The sequence below is a fragment of the Amblyomma maculatum genome, chromosome 6 (assembly GCF_055883805.1).
Source record: "Amblyomma maculatum isolate TAMU_Amacu chromosome 6, ASM5588380v1, whole genome shotgun sequence".
NCBI classification, from domain to species: Eukaryota; Metazoa; Arthropoda; class Arachnida; order Ixodida; family Ixodidae; genus Amblyomma; species Amblyomma maculatum.
Genome location: NC_139349.1, coordinates 47,628,840 through 47,644,339, shown reverse-complemented (window position 1 = coordinate 47,644,339; position 15,500 = coordinate 47,628,840). Strand labels below are relative to the sequence as shown.

The 15,500-nt window shown below is 42.0% G+C and overlaps 1 protein-coding gene across 1 annotated transcript; it reads right to left on the bottom strand.

Moving 5' to 3' along the window:
* Positions 1-295: 295 nt before the first annotated feature.
* Pfdn5 (prefoldin 5) lies at positions 296-3,611 on the bottom strand. Its single transcript, XM_084606579.1, has 5 exons — positions 3,416-3,611; positions 2,926-3,060; positions 2,603-2,677; positions 1,918-2,023; positions 296-458 (listed from the first exon to the last, which is right to left on the bottom strand). Exons 1-5 carry the CDS (start codon positions 3,497-3,499, stop codon positions 370-372), a joined length of 489 nt encoding a protein of 162 aa, XP_084462705.1. The 5' UTR covers positions 3,500-3,611; the 3' UTR covers positions 296-369.
* Between the last annotated feature and the right edge of the window lie 11,889 nt (positions 3,612-15,500).

Sequence of the window (15,500 nt, the reverse complement as noted above, 5' to 3'; positions counted from 1 at the left end):
GCGTCCAATGTTTACAATTACATGTGATAAATCTTACAGTTCGTCACATTTTTCTAATGCTGTGCATTAGACTTTCAGAGGAGGAAGTTATATTATTGGTTTTGCTATATTTTCTCTCCCTCCCTTTTTTTTTTTTATTTTGCTGAGAGGCAAACTATTTCACCTAACATTCAGTAATATTTGCACGTCTCGCTGCTACATTAATGCCCTACTTTCTTTTGACCCTGTAGTGAAGGCTCTTGTACCTGTGTACATGCAAGAGTGACTATAGCAGCAAATAAATGGAGGCAAGAGCTTAGCCCACAGTTTTTTAATCTGTAAGCAGGAGGTACAAGCATAAATAAGATGACCACTCTTGCATCATCTGTCTCAGCTTTTAGATGCGGCAGCACCAGCAGCAGCAGCAGCTTGAGATGCAAATGTAGCCTGAATTTTCCTGTCCATGGTCTCGACAATGACTGCAAAAAAGTCGGAGGCACAATGACTGCTCATGATCTTAGCTTTGACACTCAACTGCTCGTGATATGAAAAGTGCTCAAGCCTTTGCTGCAAGCCTTAAGGCTGTGGCAGCATCTTGCGTTCACGACAGTGCTACATGCCAGACTCTTAACAGTGCGTCTTTGATCCACACTGCATTTTTCATACAGGATTCTGTTTAATAAGTAAATGAAAAATAATCTTGCTCAGGAGCTGTCATATTGGTTCGTATTTAAAGCAATCGTACTGGCTGCTTCAGGGGTGTGGGTGACCAAAACAGGTTTTGGAGCAGCTCTTGGAGCAAGAAAAGATGCATTTCTAGGGAGCAGAAATACTCTCATTTTGGGGCAGCAATATCAGCATTTTAGACCAACATCTTCATTAAAATTGTAAAGGCCCCCACTACCCTCTTCGGAATGCAACGCGGTAGAAGTCATGCCTGCCTGCTTACAAACTGTCTTGTCACGTTTTGAGGATGCTTCACTGCATGGACTATAAACAGTGCATGACCAGTGTGCAGTTTCAGTGCACTGGAAGAGGCACATGAATGCAAGTGAAAGGAATATGCGCAGGTTTTAGAATGTGTGACACCATCTACAAATAAAAATACAAGAAAAGTGACATGCCAAGCAGCATTGCAGCATTCGAAAGGCGTGACTGGCCGAAGCGTGCCTGATCGCAGTCACAGGTTGGCGTGAAGTTAAGGAAACCGAAACTATGCCCATGCTTTGCCACTGAGCTGCCTGGGCATCACTATTTCATTAAAATTAGATTCGGGAGACTATATTGACGATCTCTGGCTGCCTGGGTTGTACCTAAATGCGGCTCCAGCCCCACAACCCTGTCTGAATTAACCAGTGTGAGCCACTCCACATGTAGAATGACAAGCGTCTGACGGCAGACTTGCATGGGGTGCTTGCCTATATAGCCTTTCTGGCACAAGCTGGCACAATTTCGGTCAATTGAATGCTTTTGACAGAGCATGACACAGAAAATTGTATTTGCATCAAAATGGTGCAACTGGCGTAGCTCTCCCTCTCCTGCTGCTTAAAACGGGGTTTGAGCTCGTTTTTTATTATTTTACAGGTACTGCTAAATGTTGCAATCCTTCACCTGTTCTATCTTTTATTTTTACAAATCTGTAGCTTTGTAACAAAAATGAATGTAGCAGAATTACAAGAATTACAACAGCAGAATCGTGGTTATTATGCCACTGTCTAGTAAACATCCCTGAATAAATCACAAAGGAATATGCATAGGAAGAAAAGTGGCAAGTCCGATAAGATTTTGTTCAATCTGGCTTTTTAAAATAGTCAAGTGGCATTTTCTGCATGCATGCTATAAACAGGTGAATCTTTTTTTTCTTTTTCGTTTCACATCCATGTCTGAAGAAACCTAGCAAGGATAACTGACTATGCATGTCACTGAACCCCCACTTACCCTCTCGAAGTGCTACCTTCTCTTGAGCAACTTTTTGGATCTTCTCCATCTGCTGTGTGATGTACTTTACACGTCGTTTAAAATAATCTTTTGATCCACTGATGTCCTGAAGAAGAGCATAGAGTTTCAAAAACATACGTTTAAGGAGTAGCAATATTTACAGAGTGAATGCACAATTTTCAATCTAGTTTTAATGATTGATAAAAAGCACTGCACAGGAGATTTGACAGCAGCAAGCCACAAGCGATGATGCTCTTCTGATAGCATTAGCTTCTATCATTAAACTCTAGATCGACCATTGACAATAAACACTATAATAAAGTAATTGTGAATTTTGTATTCTCGATTTAAGCTTATAGTTTTCATTACAAAGACACATGGTTAAAAAAGGAATGACTAAAAAGGACGAACAGTTGACCATCAACAAATAAACACTATAATAAAGTAATGGGGAATTTGGTATACTCGTCCTCCTTCTTCTCCTTTTTTGGCTATGTGCTGCTGCGCTGAAAAGTACGAGCTTATATCGAAAATACTAACTAGCCCAACATTAACTCTACTTAATTTGATACTTCTATGTCGCAAAGCGTCAAAGTGCCGTGGCACATAAATTTACAGAACATGTAGCTGCAGCTAAAACAGTCACTAGAACACACAATCACTTTGGATTCACCGCAGAACTTGCCTTTTCTACGTAGTAGCCAGTTCCAATGTCGACAGTAATTTTGTTGACGTCCACAAGCCTACCCGGAACATACATCTGGATATTTAAATATTAAAGAAAGATGAACGAGGGCATTTCGCATTATCTGCTCATGCTGCGTCCCCCTTCCTAGAATTGCAGCAACAAACATCCATAACAAGCGGCCAGACTATGGATACTCCAGCCCACCCACCATTTGTGCTGTACCCACAGTACGGCAAGCCCACAGCAACGAGTGAATGTCGGTGTGGGCGTCTTCACTTTAGTGGGCACAACTCACATCGTCCATGCTATTTAAAGGATACGGAGCTTGTTAGAGGCACGAGGATGTCTTTTCCTTCAGATGAAGGTTTAAGCATGTCCAGGGAATTTTCAGATTCCTGAAACCTTGTTTGCGCGGTTTTGAGCTGCTGCAGTGAAGTACTGAAGAAATCGAGTTCCTAGAGGAAGTATAAGCGTGCGATTAAACAAAATAACATCATACAGTGCACAAGAGAATGCGCTGATATATCCATCTCAGCAAATTTTATGCACACTCATCCATTATTCCAATGCACAGCCTCAACCCCAAGACACGGCTACTTAAAGGCGTGGTTCATCTATCTTCCAGAGCATAAATAGTGAAAAGCCACTACGACATAAACAGAAGCTAACCTGGCGCGCTGTTTCCAGTCCACACAAGCAGACTACGTTACTATATAACTGATCGAAAAAGCATTGTCGTTACTCAGTCCTCACACAAGCTCAACTCGGGGCCTTTGACCGGTCACTTCAGTTACTCCTCAGTCGCATTACCTGTTCAATGTGCTGCTTTAGCTGCGCAAGGGCCCCGATGTCAAGCATAGAGATTGAGAGCACATTTTGCTTGTCCCCAGCCATTTCTTTGTCAGGTGGGTAGATACCGATTGAACTCCCACCACCAGCACGCTGACAAACTTCAAGAACTGACGAGCAGAAAAGCGACGAACTAGCGACAATATTTGGCAGCTTTCGACTTGTTTTGACTTCAAGTGCTTCAAACTTCAAAGGCCGGCGTTGCTGCGACCCGGTTGGAATAAGCTAGAAGCTTGGTGCAACCGGGTGAAAATAAGCAAATCGTTATTGCAACCCATGGATTGGCTTGGCTTTGTTTATTATTTTCGGATTGGGGTTTTGCAGGAAAGCCAAAGGCAGATCACGTGTCGTGTGTTTGTAAACGAGGTTTGGAATGTGTGGTCGTGTGAATCGCGATTTTTGCGCCGTGCACATTTCGTGCCTCAGTGCTCATCTTGCAGTTTCTTCATGGATTACGTTAGTAACGACAGAGGCGACAGACGCAGTAGAGAGTAGAGGCTTCGTGCATCCACGGAAGTTGAAAGAGTGCTCCTACCTGCGGACCACGTCGGTCTCTCCGTTCATTCTGCAACAAATCATATTTGCGTGTTGCTTCACGAACAGGGCATCTTGGATTTATTTTTGAAGCATGAGTGGTGCACAGTGTGGCATACTAGAAACCAAGAGCGTATGTAAAAGGCCTGTGTATGGGGATCGTGATTTGGTTTGTGCTGCCATGGAAGAAGAATATTCTCAACGTGTAGGTGGTCTTGGCTTTCGTTTTGAAGGTTGCGATGTTTATGTAATCACCGTATGTGATCGCTTGGCTGATTTTGGAAGGGTGTTTATGTGCTCTTTCTTTTGCAATGCCGGGCACTCCAGATAAAACGGGTCTTTTCGAAGCTGCGAGCAGTTTTCCCAAAACTGCCTTAGCGAAAGGACACTTCTATTTCGCGTTATTCACGAGGTGTGCGCGTTCGCGTAGTGTACAAGAGTGTGTAAAAAATATTTAGCATTCACCCGTTCCTACGTTCCCTGAATCGCACAGAGATGGAGCCGAAATGGTGCCTTTCGCCCTCAATATATCCCAATATTAACTTCGAAAAAAATATCCAGCAGGTTCGGTACTGGATTTTCTTTTACCGCTTTTCTCAAGCTGCGTCGCCTGTCTGCACGCATTTTTCACGTTGCCCGCATTCTGCTGAAGCTGCCTGAATTGAGCAAACCTCTATCCACTAGTTTGATCCAAGGCTTTCTGACCGACCGCTCGCGGTTTTTATACTGCTAATACTCAGTCCTCTTTTTCAAAGTTTTCTTTTAGCTATGTGTTCCACAAAGCACTGTCCCTTACTCTTAACAATCTCCCTTCAGTAACTTCTACCATCCACATTTTAGTTGATGACTGTGTACTTCGCTGCTCTGTAACCAACTCATCCGACGCTTCTGCATTATATCTATATCTAATTTGCATACAATAGTGATGTGCTATGTGGCCTCCGTCCCTGAGAAGCTTTAAACTGTTGATTTCTTCTCACCACTGCCAAAACAACACATCCTACTTACAAAATTAACACTAGTATTACTTTTTCAAAGAATTCGTTTAAGTACCTTGGTGTTCACCTCACTAATGGCTTAACATTGTCTTACCTTGTAAGCCATGTAACTAATTACTCTAATAAAACTGTTGGATACCTCTATTGTAACCTACCCATGGCTGGCACCTTCTTGTGTAAAATTACTAGATTACAAAATCCTTGTGTGATCACAACTTTAATATGCCAATGATATAGTTGATCCACACTACTGTAACTTTACTGAACCTTATGAGCCTGTTCAAAACCATGCCACCAGTTTCATTCCCTCAAATACTCCTTCAGCATGCCCCTGCCTTTATCACAAGCTTTTCATACAAGACCTCATGGCAGTCGTCTCGGCTAACCTGTGTACAGAACACCTCGCACAGGTCATCGTAAAAGTGGCGTTTCACCGCATGCCCGCACAACTACATTTCAGGAGTCATTCTTTGCAAGCACTGTTCACAACTGGAATCATATCCCTCATCAGTGATCCTGTAAGCTTCAATACTGCCATCGAAGAACCTGTCTAATCATAGCCATGTATACCACTAGCCTGTCGCCATTTATCACTGTGCACAAGCCCATTCCTTCTGTAAAGTCTTGCATTAGGACCTCTGAGGTATCAATAAACACATAAATAAAAGCATGGTTGATAAAGATTCCTTACAATATGGGAACTGTGATTACGTTCGGCAGGAATATATATATATGCAACTGGATCATGTTGAACGGTGTTAAGCTGTCTTTCCTGTGATATTGAACTTAGAAATTAGGATACTGAGTGATAACACTGACATGGTGGCTTGTCTTTTGAACTTAGAATGAACTTAGAATTTAGAATTTGATTGCAGTATTCCTTTATTTGCATTCATCCTCAATGCAGGGGTGGAAGTGCTGCTTCATTCTGCTCCAGCCTGCTTTCCCTGCTCCAAAATTGCTCCAACTTGACTGCATCAATGTTCTGACATTAAATTTAGTGGAGCATGGTTTTGCCGCACAGTGGGCCATTACTGGTATTGACAGCAAGAATCGCAATCCGAGACAATTAAGTTAAGCGACTATGAGAAGCGCAGCTGGGCAATGGTCTGTTATGAGTTCTGTATACAGGGTATGTGGCTGGTGTAGTCAAAACGATGGCAGCACACCGTTAGCAGAGGTGTAATGCATGTCACCCGAGCCTAATACATATAAAATTTTAATATTACTTTCAGTATGCACCATAATGTTTGCTTATAAGCAAATTTGAGGAATTCGTTACAGAAAATGTTCTGTGCACTTGATATAGCACCTACTCCCGGCCTTTTGAATCGCCTGTGGTGAGGGAAATGAGATCAGCAAGTGAAGCAGGCGCACCTACGAGGTAGCGAAGCACTGTAAGTGGTAGACAAATATGTTTACTTAGGACAGGTAGTAACCGCAGATCTAGATCATGAAAGGGAAATAACTAGAAGAATAAGATTGGGATGGAGTGGATTTGGTAAGTATTCAAGTATCTTACCGGTATTGCTCAAGAGGAAAGTATACAGCAGTTGCATCTTACACTTACTCACCTATGGAGCTGAATCATGGAGGCTAATGAAAAGGGTTCTATTTAAGTTGAGGACAACGCAGATGACTATGGAATGAAAAATGGTAGGTGTAACGTTAAAAAATGGGAAGCACATAGAGTGAGTTAGAGAAATAACGAGTTAATTACATTCTAGTGGAAATCAAGGAGATGAAATGGGCATGGGCAGGGCATGTAATGTGTAGAGAGGACAACTGATGTTCGCTTAGGGTAATAAACGATTCCAAGGGAAGCAAATCGTCGCAGGGGACAGCAGAAAGTTAGGTGAGCGGATGAGGTTAAAAAGTTTGCAGGAGTAAAGTGGATGCAGCTAGCACAGGTAGAGGAGTATGGGAGAGGCCTTCACCCTGCAGTTGATATAGCCTGGCCAATGATGATGACTACGAGCCATTGGAAACTTGTCCAGCTGCAATAAACTACACGGTTTGTTTCTAGCGATTCTGCTGTGAATACAAGCAGGTGCTTCACCATCTAGCCTGTCATGCCTACGACAGACAAAAGCACACTTGGAACTCTTATGGAGGTGATGCCACTTAGGTGCCAGTCACTAAATGTGTTTTCAAAAGTGTTGGAAAGTCATATACAGGGCCTATCGCCAGTGTGTTGAAACTAAGATAGCTCAAGCAATAATTTGAGCAGCCACAGAGGGCCATAAAGTAATGAATTTGAAGGGGAAAAAGCCTATACTTAAAGTGCCACCTATCTTCCCTGAAGGCGTTACTGGCCAGTACCCAGAAATTTATCTGCACAGGCGCAGGATCAAAAAGAATATGCACAAGACAGAAAGCAGAAATGTACTGTTCATTGATGTGAACTTCGAACTAGTGGCAATACTTGAGTGCATCAAAGTGGTGAAGTCCACCTTTGAATCTTACAAAACAGTATAAATCTCTTAGTTAAACGATCTTCAATGAAGTGTAGAAGGTAGCATTCCATTTGCTGCTATTTAACCCTTTGACTGGTTTTGCTGTACAGGTGCTGCGGCCGCATGCCGTCCCGCGGCGTTTTTGCAGTACAGGTATTGCGCTAAACGCATGGTGTTTGAAATAGCTCGACACTGGAGGTGATTTTTTTTTTTTTCGGAATATTCGACAGTCAAAGAGGTAAGTGAGGAAGCTAGAATTCTATTATTAAAAGCGAGTAAAGAATCTTGCTCCAAGACATAATGTGATTGCTCCAAAACTCTCGCTTTATTGCTTCAAAGCTGCTCCGAAGTTACTTTATTACTGCTCCCTGAGCTGCTCTAAAATGCTTGAGCCTGCTTCCACCTGTGTAAATATGATTACTTTCTTCCCCTGTACGGCGCTTCAACCAAGAAAAAACTCGGTTATAATTTCTTTCCCGTGTTTTTTTGTTTGTGTGACTAAACTATTTAAACTAATATTCTGCCTTGAGGTCTTAACCAACTTAATAATCTCCTTAATAATAAGCGAAGCATATAAGCAGAAGGAGCGATCACTTTCACTTCGACGTTAGATGTTGCAGAAAGTCAAGTTCATCATGGTTGACAGCAAAGTCTTATTCATTGTAATAAATTTATGACTGTATCAATACTTGTGCATGTTACTATATTGGAATGAGGTCTTTGAGATTGAGATAGATGTGGTCAGAGGTAGGGAGATGAACACAGCACTGACTGTCAACTGAGGTTTATTGGAAAACGGAGGAATTTATGCACATTTTCATAACATGTGACTCAGCCGAAGTCAAAATGTCATATACACGTGTACCAGTTTTCTCTCCTAACAAAGCATTGACAAAAAAAAAAGTAACAATAAACAAGAAATCACAAAAATCCAAAACGCAAGTGAAGTAGTATACACCATGAGCAAGCACATGCCTCACCGCTAAACATTCGATGAAGACAAATGAAAAAGCCAGGTTGAGCTGTACATGGGCTTCTGTTGTCAAAATGTAAAGTATGAATGAGCAGGATTAAGTCGTGTCATTAGCCTTAAAAACCACCAGATATAGAACCGAAAACTGCCATACAAGAAAAGATATAACATACTAAGCATTTTGAGTAAACCTACGCTACTTACAGGATCTCAATTTCTTTTTCACTGAGCATTATCGAAGGTGCACTGACGCACAAGCCCTTTTTCTGTTTGATGACTCTTGCCTCCAGAATCTCTGTTGTAATCTGCTTGTTGCTTCTACCAATAATCCTTGTTTTGTGAAGCCCAGTGCTTAAAGTCTGGCTCAATCGGAGGGGGTTTGTAATGTTTGAGCATTGGTGGAAAGGGAAATAAAGAAAGTGGCTGGTTGCTTGTTTTGCAAATCATTTTATACAAAGGGGAGAAATCATTATTTTTCTCCATCTCTGGTTTTTATTAATACTCAATGTGAAACTGTTAAACTGCTAAAACGATAGAGAAGAAATCTTCCAATTACACCACTGACAAGAACAAAACAATGGTTACCTGGTTTGTATTCTTACAGTCCTCATGCTTGAATTCAAGCTTGTGGGGATCTCGGATCCCTCTTAAATATTACCGGGGGGGGGTTCTCTGACACACCCCCTGGCTTTAAGCCCCGTAGAAGCCAGGGCATACAATCTGTGCACCTGCTGCAGTGCAAAGCAACGTTTCCTTCGCAGATGTTTCTTTTTTGCAAGTTTTTCATAGGTATAATTGTGTTCTTAGAACCGTTCATTGAGGCATCTACCCGTTTGTCCAATGTAACTTTTCCACAGCTTAATGGGGTCTCATACACCACACCTGTGCTGCAGGGTACAAATAAAGTCTGGTGTTCTATGCTGCATGCGCGTCGCTGCACACCACAAGTTTGAGTGATCCTACAAAGCTTCGATAACTTTTTCGAAGCGGTAAAAACTACTTTGATGTTTACTTTTTTGCCTATTTGTTTCAAATCATGCGATATGCTGTGCAGATAGGTTATTGCAACCAGATTTTGTTGTTGTATTCTGTACGCTGTGTTAGGCATAGTTTCCTTGCTGTTTGTTTTCATTTTTTTATAGGTTCCTTCAGCAACTGAGATGACACCATGTTCCGGATAGCCAGCTTCTTTCAACCTGTCAGTTTGATGAATGAAGCTGCTTTCCAGGAATTTTCGAGATTATCTCATTCTTCTTTTGATACCTCTTCCTTTCCTCTGTCACATGAATCTCATGTCAAACGTAAAATGGGAACAAATTTTCTCTCCATCCCGGCACATTTCATTTTCCGCACTTTTCTTCCCCGACTTGGTGGGTTTGGCTAGTCTTGCACCAGCTGACGGACTGGTTGGCTTTGGTGACCCGTACTCAGGACATTCTCGGTGCCTAATACTCCGTGTCATTTAAGTTTCTTCCTCCTTCTCCCAGTGCATTTTTTTCTGTACCGTTTCCACCTAAAGCATCTTGTACCAACTATATCTCCCATTTGCATTAACCTAGAACACTGCTTTTCCTTTGCACCACTGCCATTCAGTCCTCCATTTATCTTGACTCTCCTCCTTTTAATTAGTGTACCTGGCTGGAGTCCTCCATGTCGAAGTGACAGATGGCCCTGGTTCTACAAGTTGCAAGCCTCTTTGGCACTCATTTTTGTAGCCAAATAAAGTTTATTACTACTACTTCTACTAGGTCTTAAAGTACAATTTGAAGAGTTGAGGAAAGGTCTACAGGGACCAGCATAGCTGAGAGCAAAACTTAAAAAACACAATAAGACCTTAAACGTGGGTCGTTTTATTTTGCAGTTTATAACTTATATTTTGGATAGTTCCAATGAAACTGAATGGTCTCTTTTGATCGTGCTTCTATACCTTAACATTTCTAACTGAAGGTATGAATGCATTCTAGAAAAGAAAGCAAAAGCCGTCAGGGCTAGGCTTTTTTTGTGCTTCTAAGTGTTGCAATTTTTTAGAAAAATTTGGCATTGGCAGAACAGCCAAGTTGAGTATTAAATTTTGGTAAAATGAATTCTGCTTTTCCCAGTACTCTTGCTGAATTTTGGGGGTGCTATTAAAATCACTTGTTTTGACATTTCAAAAGCCTTTTTCTGTTTCTTCTTTGGCTGCATATACTGCAGCTAATTCTCTTGATTTTAAGCGAGTATCTCAATTTTAAGGCACTTTTGATGACTCGGTACTTGCGCCTTTTCCTTTCTTAGAAATTTTTGCCTCAAATTCAAGTTAGTTTTTTATTTCATGCAAAGAGGAAGCAGCCACAGTTAAGCAATTACTGTAAGTGTCTTGATGAGCTGGCCCATCAGGTGATGAGGAATGCTTTGTATATACTGATTCACTAAATGAAAAGCATGGGCATGTTCAACTCAAATAAAATTAGCTACCTTTTCTTAATCTTCAAAATACATTTGATACAGTGAACCAAACTGAACTACTGAATTGTCTTCTGCTGTCCATTTATTGCTATTCTTATGAATTTTTGCATCAGATTAAACAACCAAATCAAACCTTCTGATAATGTATCAGTAAAGGGGGTTGTAAAGGGTAGGGTTTATTCCATCTCCCATACTTTTTTCCTTAATTTAATAACACAAGCCCCAAAATTTAAACTTCCACGAGTTTGTCCTTCTAGAATGAACAAATTATGTCACTAAGTGTTCTGACAATGCAGTTTCAGTGAATAAGAATCTGTTGGCACCATGCAGGGGTTCATGCCGACGCCCATGTCAGTATCTATATCAGTGTAAACTTTCCCAAAACATAATTTTGTTGGCATATTTAGCGCAAGAAATTTTTATGCGCGGGCTAAATTGAAACCACTGTGATGATCGAGCGCGTACCTGGCCATAACCTCCTCTATTTTTTCGAAAAAATAGAGGAGGCTATGACCTGGCTCTCTTATGAGCCCGTTTCATATGTGCGGGTATACCTTGCTCTCGAAGCTTGCCGTCCCTCCTGTGCGCTACGAAGGAGCAAGTGACAACTTTGGAGCAGTACGCTGCCATCTACGCTACCTGCTCGGGTAGTTTCGGCCGTACACAGGCGAAACCGAAACTATACAGCGGGTGAGCGCAAATCGCTATGCTAGTCATGCATGCTGATCTTTACGACTCAATACGCGCCACGCACCGCCGCGGGTGTCACTCCTTTCATAATATTCGGGAGCGCCCGGGAGGAATGGCTAGCGAAGCGATCGTACAACGTACACCCGTACATATATATGCCGCGCGTACTAAATTATCCTCAACCGAGAGGTTTCGTTTTCTGTCATGCGCGGCCTAAATTCATGTGCTAAAAGCGGGGACGATAATGGTGTTTCGAAAATTTAAAAAACTGATATAGATATTATAATTGCGACCTCAGCAAACCTATAGCTGTTAGTAAATGAGGCGCTAGTGCGCATGACTAGTTAAAAAGTATTATCAGTTATATACCAGCGCCTGCTTAATTAATTGTTATCGCACCACATACACGGGCACAATTAAAAGCCTCCAGCCGAACCAACCCGTGAAACTGCATGTTGATTCTGCAATGCCCGCAGTCCCGGCATAGTTTCTTTTTTCACGACCCGCACCCGCAGCAGCGGAGGCTGCAACGAATTGCATGCCGCCCGTAAGCGTGTACGTGGCGTCGATCGGCATTGCAGTGCACCGTTGTGATCATTTAAGAGCCAACAGATCCCGTACGTCTTTGTTGGCCAGCGTGTATAAACGAGCGACTCGAGCAGGGTAAGCCATGCTAATTCGACCAGGGGGCGACTTCGTGCCAGGAATTGCATGGTTGCGATTTTATAGGAAGTCGAGATTGAATTGCGATGGCCCAGTGGAAGCTAGGTGGAACGGGACTGCATGGCCATGTCACAAAAATGTAGCAGCCGCGGGCAAAACCAAGCACCCAACAACGCAACAGTGTCTTCTGCAGTCCCCCCCCCCCCTCCCCCGCTGTGCTGGTGCAGTTGGCGTACTCGACTTCTGTGTCCAAGGGTGTGGGATTCAATCCTGACTGGGGTGACTGCTTTTCGATGGGAGCGAATACTAACAAGGCGCCCGCGTGTACTGCGCGGTACGGTAAAAACCCAGCTAGATGGTCGAAATTCTCGGAGCCTTCCACTATATACGGCGTATCTCATAGCCTGATCGAGTTGCTTCGGGACCTCATAAACCAAACCAAACCATATTTTGCAGTGCAGTTTAATTCGTCCCCCACGTACCCACCTTGCATACACAGCATATGTAACGCGACTCATTCGAACATTTGACCTCGAGAGCTATTATTCGAACTGAAGTGGAAGCGCGAATTTTCATGTGGCACTTGATCTCAGTGCGTGGTTATGCATATGTTTGTTGTGAACATAAAATATGGAAAAAGAAGTAATTTTTTTTACTATATATTTTGCACTGCCGGATTTACAAGCAATGATATATCCAGCAGCCAAATGACCGTTTATATAGAACAATTTGTTCAAATTATTCCATGTTGGTCTCTAACAAATCCAGTGCGTAAGATATGCATCAGAGTGAATCGCCGAACTTTCATCCTCTGATGTGCTCTTTATTCGCTTCGCCGATTACGCGACTGCCATAGGGCTGCGCTGTAAACTAAACTCGATAAAATATTTTATTTATGTGCTCAATTAGTAGAGATGGCTTACCTGCTTATAGTGCAATAATCAGCAAAAATTGATGGCCATTAGCAACCAAACTGGAAAGAGGGTTGAATCCGTGCCGCGGAGGGCGTGGCGTCGCTAGGAGAATCGACGGCGACGATGCGCCGGCCGACAGCTGCCAGTCGATGACCAGACGCATAGCATGCTTGGTTTGTAAAGGTGACCACTGCTCAAGTGCTGCCGATACTTTACGTCGCAGTCGACAAGAAAGAAGTGAAAGAGATTAAATTGATTTACGTTGCACTCTCTCCAGGCGTTTTAATTGAGCAGTAGCCCGTCCATGTTTGGTGTCAGTGCTGCGTTTTCATTTTTAGTATCAACCAAGCAGCTCGATTAGACCACATTAATTGTGCTTGAGGGAGTATATATGACAAACACTAAGTGACGAAGATATATCAAATTTTCTTTGTTAAAAATAGTAGTTGGCAGGGCCCTTACCTGCAGGTATACTTAAAGCCTGATAGCATCTGGTTTAAGCACTCTTCCATATATATTTCATGGAAATCAGGTTAAGCCTAGCCGAGTCCACTTAGAAAGGTACCCTCTCGCAAAACATGGCATGCCAGTGCGAAAGCACGAAGGTGCTGTATAGAAACTAGCAGATGTCGTCCTTGCATGGTGGAAACTGGCAGCTTGAAATATGAAATCCATGTGTGCCAGGAGGAATTCTATGTAATATTAAGCATTGCAATACTTTGCTTGAAAGCATATGCTTTTTTTTTTTTTTTTGCTCATTAGTTTCATTCACAGTGCACATGGGGTGTCCACTCGGAGACATTTACTCTATTTTCCTTTTCCAAGAGCTTGCTTCGTCCCTGACAGAGTACTGCCAAATTTTTCACTTTTTTAAGCTAAGAAAATTTCTCACTGCAAAATTGGAAAGTGTGCCAAGTAATTAAGTAAGGCAACAATGCTATGCTTCAGAATACTCAGGCTACTGGAGGCATTAAGCTGAAGGTTTCATCATTAAAATCTTGTCAAACATAAGGATAGTCCGAAACTGAATTGATAAACTACTGATGTTAATACTGCATTTATGGTTCCAAAAATGGCTGGGATCACACGTGTATGCTGACGGTACAGTGTAGCAACTTTTGCTGCTATACGTACCTTAATTACTATTTCTCAATTTTTTGGAACGCTGTCATCTTGACAATGCTATTTCTTTAACTGCCGATTTTACTTACAATTACTGTGCCTAAAGGTTAAAGGTGTGGGAAAGGTTATACCAGAAACTGAAATACACCTAAATTGAGCAAATGCAACAAATATTTCTGGAGTTCAGCAGCACCGTTTTTTAGGAAAACATGCCACAGCATTTACGACTCCTGTATCCTCATCCCTGTACATTTAGTTGGCTACTTGTTGATTCACCGATATTAGTTTGCGCTTTTATCACACACACCAATTTGTAAAATTACTGATTACCACATTATGTAAATGAACTCCCAACTCACACATCTGACTTGGGATTCTGAAAGGCAATGAGTTTTTCTCATGTCAAAGGAGCTGCTTTGGTAGGCAGCTGGACCATACCATGGTCCCCACATCACACAGACCAATCCATCCGGTCATACTATCTGCCACTCATCCTTGTCGCTCAAATCGCCTTATTTGGTAAATATGGCCTTTTAATGCAGTCACATTAAATTAGGCGAGGGCTTCAACTATCCTTACATGCAAAGAATTACTGCACACGCTTTTTTTTATGCCCTTTTAGTATGCTGCCTCACCATTCCAGTAGCATAGAGGCACAGCAATAGCATATTGAGAGGGTATCCAAGGTTGGAATCTCATTGCTACAAGCATGTCACCTCGCTATTGAACACAATTCACATTGAAGGGCCAAGATTTCAATATTTTAGTAAAGTGATTAGCACTGCCAAATGTTTCAGCATTACATGAGGTGACAGTATGGGTGTAAGTATCCCACAGACAAGGGCATTACAATTAAGAAAGTTGCTGCTTATCTGCAAAATACTGAATTAAAGCAATAACCAATCTTATGCAATTCAACAAACACCGCCCACTTTACCTTTTTATCATCAGTCCCTGTCTGCAGTTCGAAACATCTTCATTGGGCTTACCTCTAAAAATTGTCTACGAAACATCTGTGAACTTTTCTTACTTAACTGGTTTTGCGGATTATTTCCAGTCTCAAAAGGAATAACAAATACATGTGGTTCTATGCCACATACAGTAAATACTTACCTTTCTAGGTAGGTTACAAAAGGGAAGTAATGCAGAAGGTAGGCAGTCTAAACATAAATGAGTGTGTCAACATGGTGTTTTGGCACTGGAGTGTTTATTACTCCAATCATGTGCGCTAATAATGAATGAAAAGGCACA

What these genes read in the sequence shown, in the direction of transcription:
- Pfdn5 (XM_084606579.1), bottom strand. Translation starts at nt 3,499, where the DNA reads ATGGCTGGGGACAAGCAAAATGTGCTCTCAATCTCTATGCTTGACATC. An exon ending in TAAAGCAGCACATTGAACAG is followed by an intron (nt 3,061 to 3,415) that starts GTAATGCGACTG and finishes TACTTCCTCTAG; the next exon opens with GAACTCGATTTCTTCAGTAC. An exon ending in GAAGGTAGCACTTCGAGAGG is followed by an intron (nt 459 to 1,917) that starts GTAAGTGGGGGT and finishes ACTTTTTTGCAG; the next exon opens with TCATTGTCGAGACCATGGAC.